This window comes from Hyperolius riggenbachi, chromosome 8 (genome assembly GCF_040937935.1).
Source record: "Hyperolius riggenbachi isolate aHypRig1 chromosome 8, aHypRig1.pri, whole genome shotgun sequence".
Taxonomy (NCBI): Eukaryota; Metazoa; Chordata; class Amphibia; order Anura; family Hyperoliidae; genus Hyperolius; species Hyperolius riggenbachi.
Genome location: NC_090653.1, coordinates 10247647 through 10262489, shown reverse-complemented (window position 1 = coordinate 10262489; position 14843 = coordinate 10247647). Strand labels below are relative to the sequence as shown.

The 14843-nt window shown below is 42.3% G+C and overlaps 1 protein-coding gene across 1 annotated transcript in view; it reads left to right on the top strand.

Annotated features, from left to right (window-relative positions):
• The window catches only part of ZDHHC9 (zinc finger DHHC-type palmitoyltransferase 9), an 87563-nt gene extending 81008 nt beyond the window's left edge, over positions 1-6555 (top strand). Inside the window, exons 8-10 of the mRNA XM_068249993.1 lie at positions 716-819; positions 1627-1717; positions 3896-6555. Coding sequence (XP_068106094.1) covers positions 716-819; positions 1627-1717; positions 3896-4027 — 327 coding nt within the window. The 3' untranslated portion in view covers positions 4028-6555. The remainder of the gene's footprint in view (positions 1-715; positions 820-1626; positions 1718-3895) is intronic.
• Positions 6556-14843: the final 8288 nt, after the last annotated feature.

Sequence of the window (14843 nt, the reverse complement as noted above, 5' to 3'; positions counted from 1 at the left end):
TGCTCTGTATGCCTCCCCATTCCTCCCAGCTTAGAAGTGCAGCACATGACAAGTCAAGGCTTTCCGGAAACGCTCAGTATGCTGGGAAATGTCATAAGAATGTTGTCTGGCATTCAGAAGGACACATGCCTGTACACTTCAACCAAATTGGTTGAAGTGTTTTTTTTTTTGTTTTGTTTTTTAATATATGTAAAAATAGTTATGCAGAAAATGTTAAAAAATATTTTTATGTTTTGTTTCTCGATGCAGAAACCATTTTATTTTTTACAAATTTTTTTTTTTAATATATATCTGTATGCGTTGGAAAAATCTGATAAAAATCTGAAGAAAAATATGAAAACTGAATGTTTTGGCTATCCTTTTCGTGACAGATTCAGAGAAATTGATAACATGTATGGTATATTGGTTACCGTCTTTTACATTATTTGGTTATCTTGTATGGCCACTAGGGATAATCAATGAGATGCAAATATTTCCGAGTTCATGCAGATTTATGTAAATTTTTAAAAATGGACCAAACAGTTTAAACCTGGATGGGACTTGATTGGTTCGTTTTCATGCTGCATATATTTGCATAAAAATGTACATAATCCTGCATGAACTCGGAAATATTTGCATCTCATTGATCATGCTGTATGGCCACCTCCACCCTGACCTATTACAGTTGCTTTTCCTGTTCAGAAGAACTACATTTGTTGTCATCTTTTTCTTGCAGATTAAAGGTTCCTGGACTGGTAAAAACCGCGTGCAGAACCCCTACAGTCATGGCAACCTTGTGAAGAACTGTTGCGAGGTGCTGTGCGGACCGGTCCAGCCCAGGTGAGGCCTTTCAAAATTCTGCAGCTTCTATTGAGAAATAAACTGAATGCTTTGCACTGTAACAGGAAGTATTACAGAGACCGTCACGCTAAACAATAGGAGTCCTAATTCAAAATGGCCGCCCTTAGCCCAGGCTTAATGTAAGGCTCCTTTCACGCTGCCAGTAAAAACGCTCCATCTACCGCAACAGAACGGATCTGTTTGGTCCGTTGCGACAAGCAGAATGCAATTTTGGGACCTGTATGACTTTTCTGGATCGGCTGAACGAAGAAGTGAATGGTGACCGAGGCCAACGGAGCCAATGCTTGGCGGGGTTCGCGCTCACTATGCTGCTCACTGCATAGATTTTTTTAAAATACCTGCCGTTGCCCATTTGGCTCCTCCACTGCTACTGCCGCCTTCCTTTCAAGTTTCCGGAACGCGGTTTATCAATCCGAGAGTCGCATCAGGCAACAATTGTTTAGCAATAGACCAATGGGCATTGTCCCTCCCCAAGGAGTTTTCTCATTGGTTCACCGAGTAGTAGACCAATGATAATCCTTTCCAGTATACATGGACGTTTCCCATTGGTCTTGAGTATGACATTTTTTGATATAGTAAACTTCTGATACAGTAAACCACTTTTCCTGGTCCTTGGAGTTTACTATAAAGGGATTCTACTGCATTGCCGTGACCCGGTGCCCAAGTTACTGGGAGCATCTTTTAAATATAGGCACCTTTACTCCTTATGTCCCCGAGGAAGTTGTGTGAACGCCTGCATGTTGGTGATCTGTAGGTTTATTGTAACACTCTGTTGTCTCCTTGCAGTGTTCTGGACCGGAGGGGGATATTGCCGGAAGCTGCTATTCTTCCGGGACAATCTGGACAAGAGAACAGCAACCCGCAGAAGCAGGACTCTGTGAGTATCCCGCCGCAACTGTACCTTCTGCAGAAATTCCCAAAACTTTGAGTCTCTCAAGTCAGTCTTGTGGTTACATTGGCTTCAGAGATAAGATGCCAAATAAACCAAACTTTATCACCGTCACAGTCCAAACAAAGCCAAACCAAAATTTGGGGATGCACTTAAAATAGACTTTTACTTTACGTGGAATTATACTCCCAAATTTAAAAGTTCAGTAACTACAGTTACAAAGAACAACATTTGGAAAGAATTCCCTGTGTGAAAAAAACACCTTTATTTTCCCTGCAGAGAACAGTACAGGCTTGCTTATCTCTTGTCATTGGCAAAGGCAAATGTAATCATTGCTGGCTGAAGCTCTCTGAGTTATGTGTCTTCACTTTTCCCTCCGCTGTGCCATAACATCGCCCTGATAAAAGCTAAGCTTCAGCAAAAAAGAAGGGGGGTAGAGTGAAGACACATGCCTCAGAACGCTTCAGCCGGCAAAGATTTCATTTGTGGATGACCAGAAATGAGCAAGTCTGTATTGCTCTCTTCAGTGAAAATTAATGATTTAACACACAGAATGCTTTCAAATGTTGTTTTATGTAACCAAGTGTAGTTACTAAAATTTTAGTTTTGGGAGTATATTCCCACTTTCTAAGTGTCCACGTAAACCCAGAATTTAAAGTACACCTGAAGTGAGAGGGATATGGAGGCTGCCATTTTTATTTCCTGTTGAACAATACCAGTTGCCTGGCAGCCCTGTTGATCTCTTTGGCTACAGTAGTGTCTGCATCACACACCTGAAACAAGTACTGTAATCAGGACACAAAAAATGTTGTGTGTGTGTTTTTTTACCTTCACTTTGTGAATGAATACCGGCATCTCGCTGATGCTGCCTTTATTCACTACTGGCACTTTGATTGGCTTTTAGAACACATGCTCCCATTCACCGATCTTTGACTGGTGGGATGGTCGATGAGAATGCACATGGGACAATCAGGAGCAGCGGTTAGAAAAACGAGATGCACATATCTATGCCCCTTACTTGCAAGTGAAGTTTACAGGAGTGTAGATCTGTGAGTTTCACTTACCTGGGGCTTCGACCAGCCCCCTGCAGCCGTCCCGTGCCTGCGGCGTGCCAAACCGATTCTCCATTTCCCTGCCACAGCTTAGTTTCGTTTCGGCCGACTGATCAGTCAGCGGCCCACAGCGCCTGCGCGGCCCTAGCCACGTGCATCCTCATAAGCGTTCACATCGGCGTAGTAAAAGAGAACCCTTACTGCACCTGCGTAAGATGCGTACGCCGACGAGAACACGTAAAAGGATGCGGGTGGCCAGGGCCGTGGACCGCTGACTGATCAGTCGGCCAAAACAAAACTAAGCCGTGGCAGGAAAATGGAGGATCGGTTTGGCACACCGCGGGCACAGGATGGCCGTGGGGGGGCTGGCCGAAGCCCCAGGTAAGTGAAACTCTTGTATTTATTTTCAGTTAAAGGGATACTGTAGGGGGGTCGGGGGAAATGAGCTGAACTTACCTGGGGCTTCTAATGGTCCCCCGCAGACATCCTATGCCCGCGCAGCCGCTCACCGATGCTCCGGCCCCGCCTCCGGTTCACTTCTGGAATTTCTGACTTTAAAGTCAGAAAACCACTGCGCCTGCGTTGCCGTGTCCTCGATCCCGCTGATGTCATCAAGAGCGCACAGCGCAGGCCCAGTATGGTCTGTGTCTGCGCAGTTCACTCCTGGTGACATCAGCGGGAGCGAGGACACGGCAACGCAGGCGCAGTGGTTTTCTGACTTTAAAGTCAGAAATTCCAGAAGTGAACCGGAGGCGGGGCCGGAGCATTGGGGAGTGGCTGCGCCAACACAGGATGTCTGCGGGGGACCATTAGAAGCCCCGGGTAAGTTCAGCTCATTTTCCCCCGACCCCCTACAGTATCCCTTTAAGGTTCAAGTGTGTATGATAAACATTCTGTATATTTTGTACATGAACACAATTTTGTTTGTATCTCTAAAAACGCTATCACTCAGGTAGTTCGCACAGTATGGGATTGTCTGTATATATGACACTAAAAAATAAAGTCAAACTCCAGCTTTTGAAATGCATCACCAAAACAAAGCCCGAACTAGTCGAAAAAGCAATTTTCCGTTTGCAGTATTCATTATATTGCACCTCTTGCTTCTTTCCTGCAGGTGTCAGCAATCCCACTAATGCCAACTGAACCGTCTGAGAAGGCCGTGGCCAACGGACACACAGAGACGAACGCTATGGAAATGACTGTACAGGAACCGGACCCGGAAGATCAACCAGACGCTGAAAAATAGAGGCGTCAGGCAGGAGTTCTCTGTGGAACGAAATCAAATCGTGCAACGTGTTTTGCGGAATGACGGCGAGGTGACAGGAGGCCCCAAAAACGCCATTTTTCTTTAGTATTTGCTTGTGTTAATTATGGAGGTGATGTCTTGTGAGATGAAGATTATTCCCTTTATCAGTATGGAAAAAAAAGTGCTCAAAGGAACAGACTTCAGGTGCTAGCCCAAAATGCCAATGACTTAACCACAGGGAGGCGCTACAAAGCAGGGGGTCGGCCACGCCGGCCTGTAGAACAGCGCCTTGTCTGTGTCTTTTGTTTGGGAGCTGGTTCTTCGGACTGTATCTACACTCATGTTATTATGCATTTCCCCGATCGACGGCAATAAGTGGACAATCTCTCTCTATCCACCCGAAAACCGCTTGTGCTGCAGACGGATGGAACTGGCCAGTCAGTCGGGGCAACTGTGTGTCATGTAACTGACACCTTAATCAAAAATATGCATTGACTTTTATTTAAATTGCCATGCCTAAAAGAAGTGGCTAGAAGGACAAAAAATCTAGCCAAAAGCTCTTCTTTTCTTTTTCTAGGTTGTGTTTTTTTTTTGTTTTTTTTCCCCCACAGATTTATGTGTTCTGCCAAAAATGTGGATTTGTCTTATTCATATCAATCTTTGGCCAAAATATCAGTTAACTGTACTACGTAGATCTCCAAAGCTTCAAATCACGTAGGTCGCCTAACCCTCTTCCCTCCCAATCCCCTCACTTCCTTTCCAGATTTTGAAACTGCATAAAAATTCTCGTGCCTGGTTTTAATCTCAGCCGTATTCACCGTGTTCACCGCCATGCTGTAGGCGTTGTGGTCTTGCCAATATCTGTAGATAGTTATCGGGCCAGTAAGAGTCCTGGAAATTTTTTGTTTTTCTTTCAAGTTGTTGGATCGCCCTCTGAAGTTCAGAACGTTTTTATTGCTGCTGGATTTGTACATTCCTATTTTAAGACTATGTAGGGTATTAAAATATATTTTTTTTTATAATTTATTAATTGTTCATAAAGTGTTTGACTATTTAATTTTTTCTTTTTTTTGTATGATCACTCAGTAGTTGTAGACTATGGCCACTGATGTCAAACGGTATTGCTTGCACATCGTTTTTTTTCCTTTCTTTAATTGATAAGTAAAATATATGAATTCTGGTTTCGGACAGAATTAAATTTCTATCAATAATCTCCATGTTAGAAGATTTTTTTTCCTTACATTCCTCTTTCGTAACTGTGTGTGTCATTTTTTTCCCCTAGAACTTAATTTATGTGGGCAATTAAAATTGGATAAATAAATAAAATTCTACTATGGCCCTGTAGATGTTGGATGAATTTTTTTGATTGGCTTCCCATCGTTAATTCTGTCAAAATTGTTTGACTATGTATTAATTGAATTGTTGAAATAATCATTCTATAAAAATTACTAAAAGAATGTTAATGTGAATTTGATTACTAAAACATCACCGTTTGTGAAAGTTCTTTGGATATAAAATGTTTTTGCATCCAGAATGGACTTAAATTCCATTTTTATTCCTTGTAGACCGCCAAAAAGTTTCATTTCGTGCTAAACACATTTACCTGACATAACTTTTTGTGAAAGTAAAATGAAACCTCTTAATATTTTTTAAATCATTGCACACATAGTTACAACCCATGTATTTTTGTGAAAGAGGCCCTGTCATTGGTAGAGACCTGTGAGTTTCTCCTTTTTGATAGCGGAATGGGACACCTCGTGTACAGAACTTAGAATATAATTTGATCATTTGTCCTCATTGCATGGCCTTAAACTTTTTTTGTTTTTCCCCTGTACCCTGTGGCAGCCATTATTGGGTAGTATAAATATTCTTCAGAATAGAAATTAGTCACTAGTTTTTTTGATGATATAGATATATTGGATGAACACATAAAACAGGTGCATGGATAATTGTTCTGTTTGAAATATTTGGGTGGTAAAGCACCAATTTTCCAAGCCAGTTTTCGAAAAACAAAAAGTATATTATGATCGCAGAGAGCCTGTTCTTTATGATCCATATTTTGAAATGACATATAAAATGATTACATGCCATGTTATGTATAATCTGTACATTTGACTTCAACAAGGGACTAAGAAGTCCTGCAAGACTTTGTTGCCTGTTGGTTAAAAGTGTTGTCTCTTTGCTTTTATTGTCTCAGGTATTGAGTTCCATAAGTTGACACCAAACCTTTAACGGAGCACTTTTGTTAAAATTCAGGTTCCTCCTTACCGCTTGTTCTAGGGCGAGTTGACTATGAGTCATGAGTGCTGCATTGAAGTGCTTCCCACACCCCCATCCTTGTCCACCACTCATGACAACCCTGAATGGATAAGGGCTTTGTTTGACTATTGATCCTGTGCGTTCATATACTCTCCACTCACTGCAAAAATTGCTACTGGCCGAAATCTCTTAAAGCGATGAAATAAACGTATGACAGCAGTGACAGCTATTTTATTGACTTAATAAATAAAGAAAATAGCCATAAGGAATTGTGTTCTGAGTGCCTCCTTATTTTCATGTTAAAAAACAAACTTAAAGGGATACTGTAGGAGGTCGGGGGAAAATGAGTTGAAGTTACCCGGGGCTTCTAATGGTCCCCCGCAGGCATCCTGTGCCCGCGCAGCCACTCACCGATGCTCCGGCCCCGCCTCCGGTTCACTTCTGGAATTTCAGACTTTAGTCGGAAAACCACTGCGCCTGAGTTGCCGTGTCCTCGCTCCTGCTGATGTCACCAGGAGTGTACTGCGCAGGCACAGACCATACTGGGCCTGTGCAAGTTCGGGTAAGTTCAACTCATTTTCCCCCTACAGTATTCCTTTAAGAAAAAAACACCACAGTTTGGAGTCTGAGATGTTCATAGTGATATATTTGGTGTTAATAATGTGTGTTGTTGGAATAACTCTTTTGAATGCTCTGTGGACAAAAGCCAATGACGTTATCAGAGTACACAAAGACAATCATTGGCCACAGCTATTCGCCACATTAAGCATTGCCACCTACAAACAATTATATTTATTATTATTTAAATAGACACTGAAGCGGAAAAAAAAATATTTGTGTGTGTAGTACAGCTAAGAAATAAAACATTGGGAGCAGAGACAGGAGTCTAATATTGTTTCCAGTACAGGAAGAGTTAAAAAAAAAACTCCAGTTGTCATCTATGCAAAAGAGCTTATCTGAGCTCTTCGACTTTCAAAGTGGCAGAGAGCTCTATCTTCTGAAGCTTGTTATCTTAACTGTCAGTCACTGTATTTTCTTTTTCCAGCAGAGGACAGGTCAATAGTTCACTGGCCTGCTCTGTAAAATCATTTAGAATGCTGAGTATATGTAAACTGCAAATATTAGAGAATGATGCAATGTTATAAAAACACTATATAACTGAAAATAATGAGAATATTTCCTTTGCTACTAATGATCTAGTAATTATCCGTACTACACAACCAATTCATTATATCATCATATTTTTTTCACTTCAGTGTCTCTCTTAATGGCTATGCTTAGAGGTAGCTGGATATCATTGCTAACTTTTTTTTTTACCTAGCTATTAAAAGGTATACTTTTTTTACAATTTATTTTCGATTTTTCTTTCCTCGTGTTTTTCTCAGATAACATGATACAAACATTTTTTTTCTCCACTTGAGACTATAAAGTAATGCTCATTATTCTAAAAAACACTGGCCATATACATGAAGAAAATGAGCATTATGTACATTTTATGTCAAAACACAGTCAGGCATACATGGCGTAACTGATTTCAAATCAAACTAATATATGAATATTTTGAAAATTACACTCGACACTCAAAAAAGTACCCCCCCCCCCCTTTTTTTTTTTTCCAAACTATCCGTTGTGGGTGTGAGATCTGATCACTCCAGGCAGCCAATTGCTGCACGTTGAAGAGACTCCTCCTTATTCCCAGAAAAGGGGTTGGGCACATTGTTTGACTTAGCTATGCCTGGTACACACCGAATCGACTGGAAATTCCCCGTCCAATAATTTCTAGCTTGTCCAATCTGCTTTTGATTGAGAAAGGAGATCGATTTTTGTGCTGATTTCAACACCGAATACTTCCTCGATTGGAAGCAGATCGGACATGCTGGAAATTATCGAATGATGGGAAATTTTCCATCGATCTGACGTGAAAATTATATAGTGTATACCAGCCTTATGCCACACGATGCAATTTTCTGACAGATTTACGGTCAGGTCGATTATTTCCAACATGTCCGATCTGATTTCCGATCAATGTTCTGTGTTCACTTCTATGAAAAATCCATCAGAAATTAGATCTGCCATGTAGGCAATAATCTATCTCAGGGCTGGTGCACACTGGAGCGGTTTTTAAAACACTCGCAGGGGGAAAACCGCTTGGCTAATGACAGTGAATGGGACGGGGCACATCAGAGCCGCTCGTTTTTTCCACAAACGCAAACTCGGGGGCTGCAGCATTTTTTGGATTTCGGAGGTGTTTTTGCCGCAATGTAAAGTATAGGAAAGTTGAAAACCGCTCTGAGAAACACTAGATCAGAGCGATTTACCAGGCGTTTTTGTTACAGAAGCTGTTCAGCATTACTGTAAAAATATGTGTAATCTGCTACACAAAATGCTCCAAAAACCGCCAGGCATGTTTAGAAAACCTCTCTATATATGCCTAGAATCGCTCTGAAATCTGCTCCAAAAACCTCCAGCGGTGTGCAGATCTGCTAGCGGTTTTTGGTGTGCGCTGGGCCTGACAGTAAATCTGTCAGAAAATTGCAACGTGGGTACCTAGCGTTATGTACAGAGCATCTTCGGGCACATAGGAAGTGCTAGCCTTCTTTATTAAGCCCATTATGTTTTGTTGCTGGAGTGTCATGACTGCACTCTGGGGTTAATGTTTATTTGCAAAGTTACAAATACTGATTATTTTGTATTCCTTAAAGAGACACTGAAGTGAAAAAAAATTATATAATGAATTGGTTGTGTAATACTAATAATTACTAGAACAGTAGAAGCAAAGAAAATATTCTCATTTTTATTTTCAGTTATATAGTGTTTTTATAATATTGCAGCATTCTCTAATATTTGCAGGTCACACACTACTCCGCATTCTAAATGATTTGACATAGCAGGCCAGTGAACTTTTGAATCGTCCTCTGCAGAGAAAAATGACGGTTGAGATTACAAGCTTCAAAAGACAGAGCTCTCTGCAACTGTGAAAGTGGTGGAGCTCAATGGCTCTTTTGCGTAGATAACAACTGGAGTTTCCTAACTCTTCCTGTACTGGAAGCAATATTAGACTCATATCTCTGCTCCTAATGTTTTATTTCTTAGTTGTACTACACATACAAATCATCATATCATACGTTTATTTTCACTTCAGATTCCCTTTATCCACTTAACGACCACAGGCTTACACCCCCTTAGTGACCAGGCCATTTTTTACAATTCAGGGCTCTGCAGCTTTAACCGCTCGCTGCACGGCCAGACAACTGAGCGCACAAATGAATCTGCCCCCCCCCCTTTTGTTGCCACCAACAGAGTTTCCTGTTGGTGGCATCTGATTGCTGCTGAAGTTTGTGGGGTTTTTTATTATTTTTTTTTCTGAATTTACATATAATAAAAATGCCAGTTTGACCGCTTCTCATACGCATCAGCCTAGGAGAGGCGATCATCTTTTGAGTCGATCGAGAGGACAGCCCAGTGACGGAGCTGTCCCCATACAGCGCAGCAGGAGATCGCAGCGCTGTACATGTAAATAACGGCTATGTTCAGCTGCTACGCAGCCTGTCAGCTGTGATCTCAGCAGGGAAAGATCACGCATGCACGCGCTATCCCTGCTAATCCCCGCCCACCGCTCTTGACGCCTTTTGGCGTTAGGCAGTCCTGGGGCTGCTGCCTGTTGGCGTTAGGCGGTCAGAAAGGGTTAAATTAATTATGACTGATATTATTAATAAAAAATATATAACCATTTTGAATGTTGCAGCCTTTTAGACAAAATATATATTTTTTTAGTTTACAGTACTGATGGTGGTTTGGTGTAATGTTTTAGACCTGTTTTTAGACCTGGTCTAACATTCAGTAATTACACAAAGGCAAATAAGGAGTAACCACGCCCACTTTCTCTGACAGAGATTAGACCAGCTGATTTCTGCAGGTAAAGTCATTCTGTGAGGTATTTTAGATGTGAGGATGGAACCTTTTGAATGAATTATGCAGAAGTGTAATTGTGTGCAGAGGAGAGCTCATCAGAGGAGAAGGATGTCAGTCATAGCTACTCATTTGTGAATTGCATCTTTTGATCATTTCCCCTGCTTTACCCACCTAATTACCAAATGGTTTAGACCAGGTCTAAAAACAGGTCTAAAACATTTGGTAGTTGTGAATTCCCCTTTGATGCAACTGACCAATAAAATACATGAACTATTAACCTTTTTCTAACTCCAGGACACTTAATAGGCTGCCACTGAGTAGAGACTGAAAAACATTCAACCTAAAAAAACCTGGAATACTTAGTCATTCTTAGGAGTAGGAGTATAAATAATTGTTTATCCTATCAGTTTATTTTCCCCTCGGATTCATTTTAAAGCGGATCTGAGATGAAAAACTAATTATATAACAAGTAAGGTGTCTATGTATCTTATCTAAAGTTTAGATAGTTTGCACAGAAAATCTAGCTGCAAACAGCTTCAACAGTATATGATCATTCTTCCTGTGATACAATGAGAGCAGCCATGTTCTGCTTGTCATCATTACACACAGGCAAGCTACTCTGCATCTCCGCCCCTCAGCCTGTGAAAACTCCACTCCCCTCTCCGCTTCTGAAATCTCTGGCTAGTAACACCTCCTCCTCCTGCCCAGACTGAGCTCCCATATACCCTTGCTACAGCTGTCTCAAAGTGCCAAGGCACTGGAGAAGCTGTGGGTGAGGCTTGTTTAGTTTATAGGGAATTAGAGTATCAAAAAAAAAAAAAAAGTATTTGCCTTGAGGAATGCAGTATAAACTACATGAAAGGAACACAATTATGCAATGAGTAAAAGTTTATCTCGGATCCACTTTAAAGGGTAGAAAGATCAAATCAATTAAATTAGGTGTCCAGTAACAGCAGAGAATTTCTTGCGATAAGCTGCAACCGTCATCTTCTTGTTATGGGGTCTCCACAATGCTAAAGTAATTGAGGCTGCTGTTCAATGTATGGAGAAAGTTTGGAAGTATATTAGGGGTGGAACAACGTCAAATCGGCCACACCAACAGTCAAATCGACCTCCTAAAAACACTTCGATGGTTTATTCAATGCTGCCTAAATACATAAATCCAACATTACGAGGTGACGGCACTTCTTTATAACGGTACCTGTAAAGGGGGACTAAACACAAGGTGTGACAGCTCCTAGTGCGTGTGCTGCCCCCCGAAGGCAGCAGCAGTGTTGTCAGCCACAAATTCCATTTACCCACTGCTCTGTGTTTCTTATGCAGTCTACATCCTGACACTGCATTGCAAACATTCCAATATAATCATAAATGTTTTTGCTGTAATAAATCTTATCGTAGGCCTAGTGCACACCAGAGCGGTTCGGCTGCGGTTTGCGATCCGCTTGCGGGTGCGGATCCGCTTGGGTAATGTATTTCAATGGGCTGGTGCACACCAGAGCGGGAGGCGTTTTGCAGAAACGCATACTCCCGGGCTGCTGCAGATTTTGGATTGCGGAGGCGTTTCTGCCTCAATGTTAAGTATAGGAAAACCACAAACCGCTCTGAAAAACGGCACTTCAGAGCGGTTTTGCAGGCGTTTTTGTTACAGTAGCTGTTCAGTAACAGCTTTACTGTAACAATACATGAAATCTACTACACCAAAACCGCTACACAAGACCGCAAAACGCTAGCTGAAACGCTGCAGAAAAAGAAGAAAAAGCGTTTCAAAATCTGCTAGCATTTTGCGGATCAGCTAGCGGTTTTTTGGTGTGCACCAGGCCTCAGTCAGGCTGACTCTATTCTGGTACAATGCCAGGGAGAGGGAAGCTTGTCATCTCAAACACATCCGATCCAGCGCAGGAGATTTGGGCGCAGCCGTTGCCACCATAGACAGTAATAGGAATTATGGCTATATCGGCACACAGTGAGCAACTTCGGCACCGTCAGAAGATGGAGCTTAGGGGACTACTATAGGGGGGTCGGGAAAAAAAGAGTTGAACTTACCCGGGGCTACTAATGGCCCCCCGCAGGCATACTGTGCCCGAGCAGCCACTCCCCAATGCTCCGGCCCCGCCTCTGGTTCACTTCTGGAATTTCAGACTTTAAAGTCGTAAAACCACTGCGCCTGCAAGACCGTGTCCTCGCTCCCGCTGATGTCACCAGGAGCACACGGCGCAGTCACAGACCATACTGGGCCTGCACAATACTCTCCTGGTGAGGTCAGCGGCAGCGCAGATGCAGTAGTTTTACGACTTTAGAGTCTGAAATTCCTGAAGTGTGCTGGAGGCGAGGGCCAAATCATCGGTGAGTGGCTGCGCGGGCACAGGATGTCTGCGGGGGACCATTAGAAGCCCCGGGTAAGTTCAACTCTTTTTCTCCCTACAGTACTCCATTAAGTTGCTTTTAAAACATTGTAATACGTCCGCCAGCAATAGCTGGCAGCCGATTTACATCATTCCCCACCATCCACATTGACCTGAAGGGGGAATAGTAATTAACGGCGCTGGGACTTGTGCAGGAGCAGGATAAGCCATGTAGCCCGTATCTTGCTCCCAAGTCTCCCGGCGGCAATTTCATACGTCATCTCCTGCCCCACGTACCTGCTCCTCACTGATTGGCTGAGGGTAGTTCAAAGTGACACGAGGCTGAGAAGGGAAATACACCTCACCCCTCTGCAGAAGCTGCTGAAATACGACCTATGCTGTGCTCACGTGTTTACAAAGCAAGCTAGATATGACAGTGCAGTTTCTCGGAGGAAAAAAAAAGATTAAGGGAGGAAATGACATCAGGGTTGGTTTCAGCCAGAGGCAGTAAATATGGGAAATGCCTCAAACAGTTTTCTCTTTATTTACTATATAAAATTCACTGAAAACAAAAACATGGACAGTACAATACGTCATGTAAGTAGAGCAAATATTAACCCACAATGCTAAATTAATGAAGGCTGCTATTTAATATACACACTCTCTACGGAAGTAAAGTCTCTTCTCAAACACAAAACTAGACAAGAACATGTATTTATATATTTTTCATAGACTGGAAATGGCTTAGAATTGCTTTAGAATTTTTATGGGCAATTGTCTCAGTAAGCAAAATTATTATTATTCTTTACTTCCTCTGCACATTTCTCTAACAAAGACAGAGGCAGCTAGAAAGTTCCCCCATTCTATAAAGATTTAGTATCTGTCTAGTTATAAAAGGACACCTGAGCTGAGAGTGATATGGAGGCTGCCATATTTATTTCCTTTTACACAATACCAGTTGCCTGGCAGTCCTGCTGATCCTCTGCTTCTATTGCTTTTAGCCATAGCCCCTGAACAAGCATGCAGCAGATCAGGTGACTGAAGTGTGACTGCATGCTTGTCTCATGTGTGTGATTCAGACACTACTGCGACCAAAGATCAGCAGGATAGCCAGGCAACTGGTATTGTTTAACAGGAAATACATATGGCTGCCTCCATATCCCTGTCACTTCAGGTGTGCTTTTATGCTGTCCCCAACTTGCTCCTGACATCAGAAAGGTTCTGCGAGAGCCAGATATGTGGTTGGGGAAAAAGCTACACAGCTGCTAATGTTTGGAAGTTAAATGAAATCTCACCTATGGTATCATCAACCCACCAGACCATTAAAAACTTTTTTTTCCCATAAAGGTTGCTCTTGGTGGTCACAATATATAGAACTGTACACTTTATTTACCATTAAAAACACAAACACAATCATATATATCTACTAAACAATCTTTAAAAGGGTTACAAATTAAACATTCATTGAGTCAGGCTTATGTGGCCATAAGCAGATCAAATCAAGCTCAAAACCTTTACTGAGGCCCAGTGCACACCGAGCGGATTTTGAAGCTATCCGCAAACCGCATCCGCCTTGTAAAAACGCTTGGCTAATGTATTTCAATGGGATGGTGCACACCGGCGGTTTGCGGTTTTTAGCAAACCGCAAACGTGGGTCCTGCTGCACGTATGCGGTTTGCAGAAGCGTTTCTGCCTCAATGTAAAGTATAGGAAAAATGCAAACCGCTCTGAAAAACGCTAGATCAGAGCTGTTTTCCAGGCGTTTTTATTACGGAAGCTGTTCAGTAACCGCTTTTACTGTAACAATATTTTAATCTGCTACACAAAAACGCTCCCAAAAACGCCTCTAAACATGCCTAGAATCCCTCTAAGAATCTGCTCACAACAACCTCTAGCGTTTTGCGGATCTGCTATCGGTTTAGGTGCGCAATGGGCCTAAGAGGCAATGAAGCTGACTAGTTTGAACAAGGCAGGGCTGGTGCACACCAAGCGGCTTTTTCAGCGTTTCTGCAGCCGCTTGCGGCTGCGGATCCGCTTGGTCAATGTATCTCAATGGGGTGGTGCACACCAGAGCGGGAGGCGTTTTGCAGAAACGAATCCTCCCGGGGTGAGGCATTTTTTGGATTTCGGATGCGTTTCTGCCTCAATGTTAAGTATAGGAAAAACGCAAACCGCTCTGAAAAACGCCTGTTCAGAGCGGTTTTGCCGGCGTTTTTGTTACAGAAGCTGTTCAGTAACAACTTTACTGTAACAATATATGAAATCTACTACACCAAAACCGCTACACAAAACCGCAAAACGCT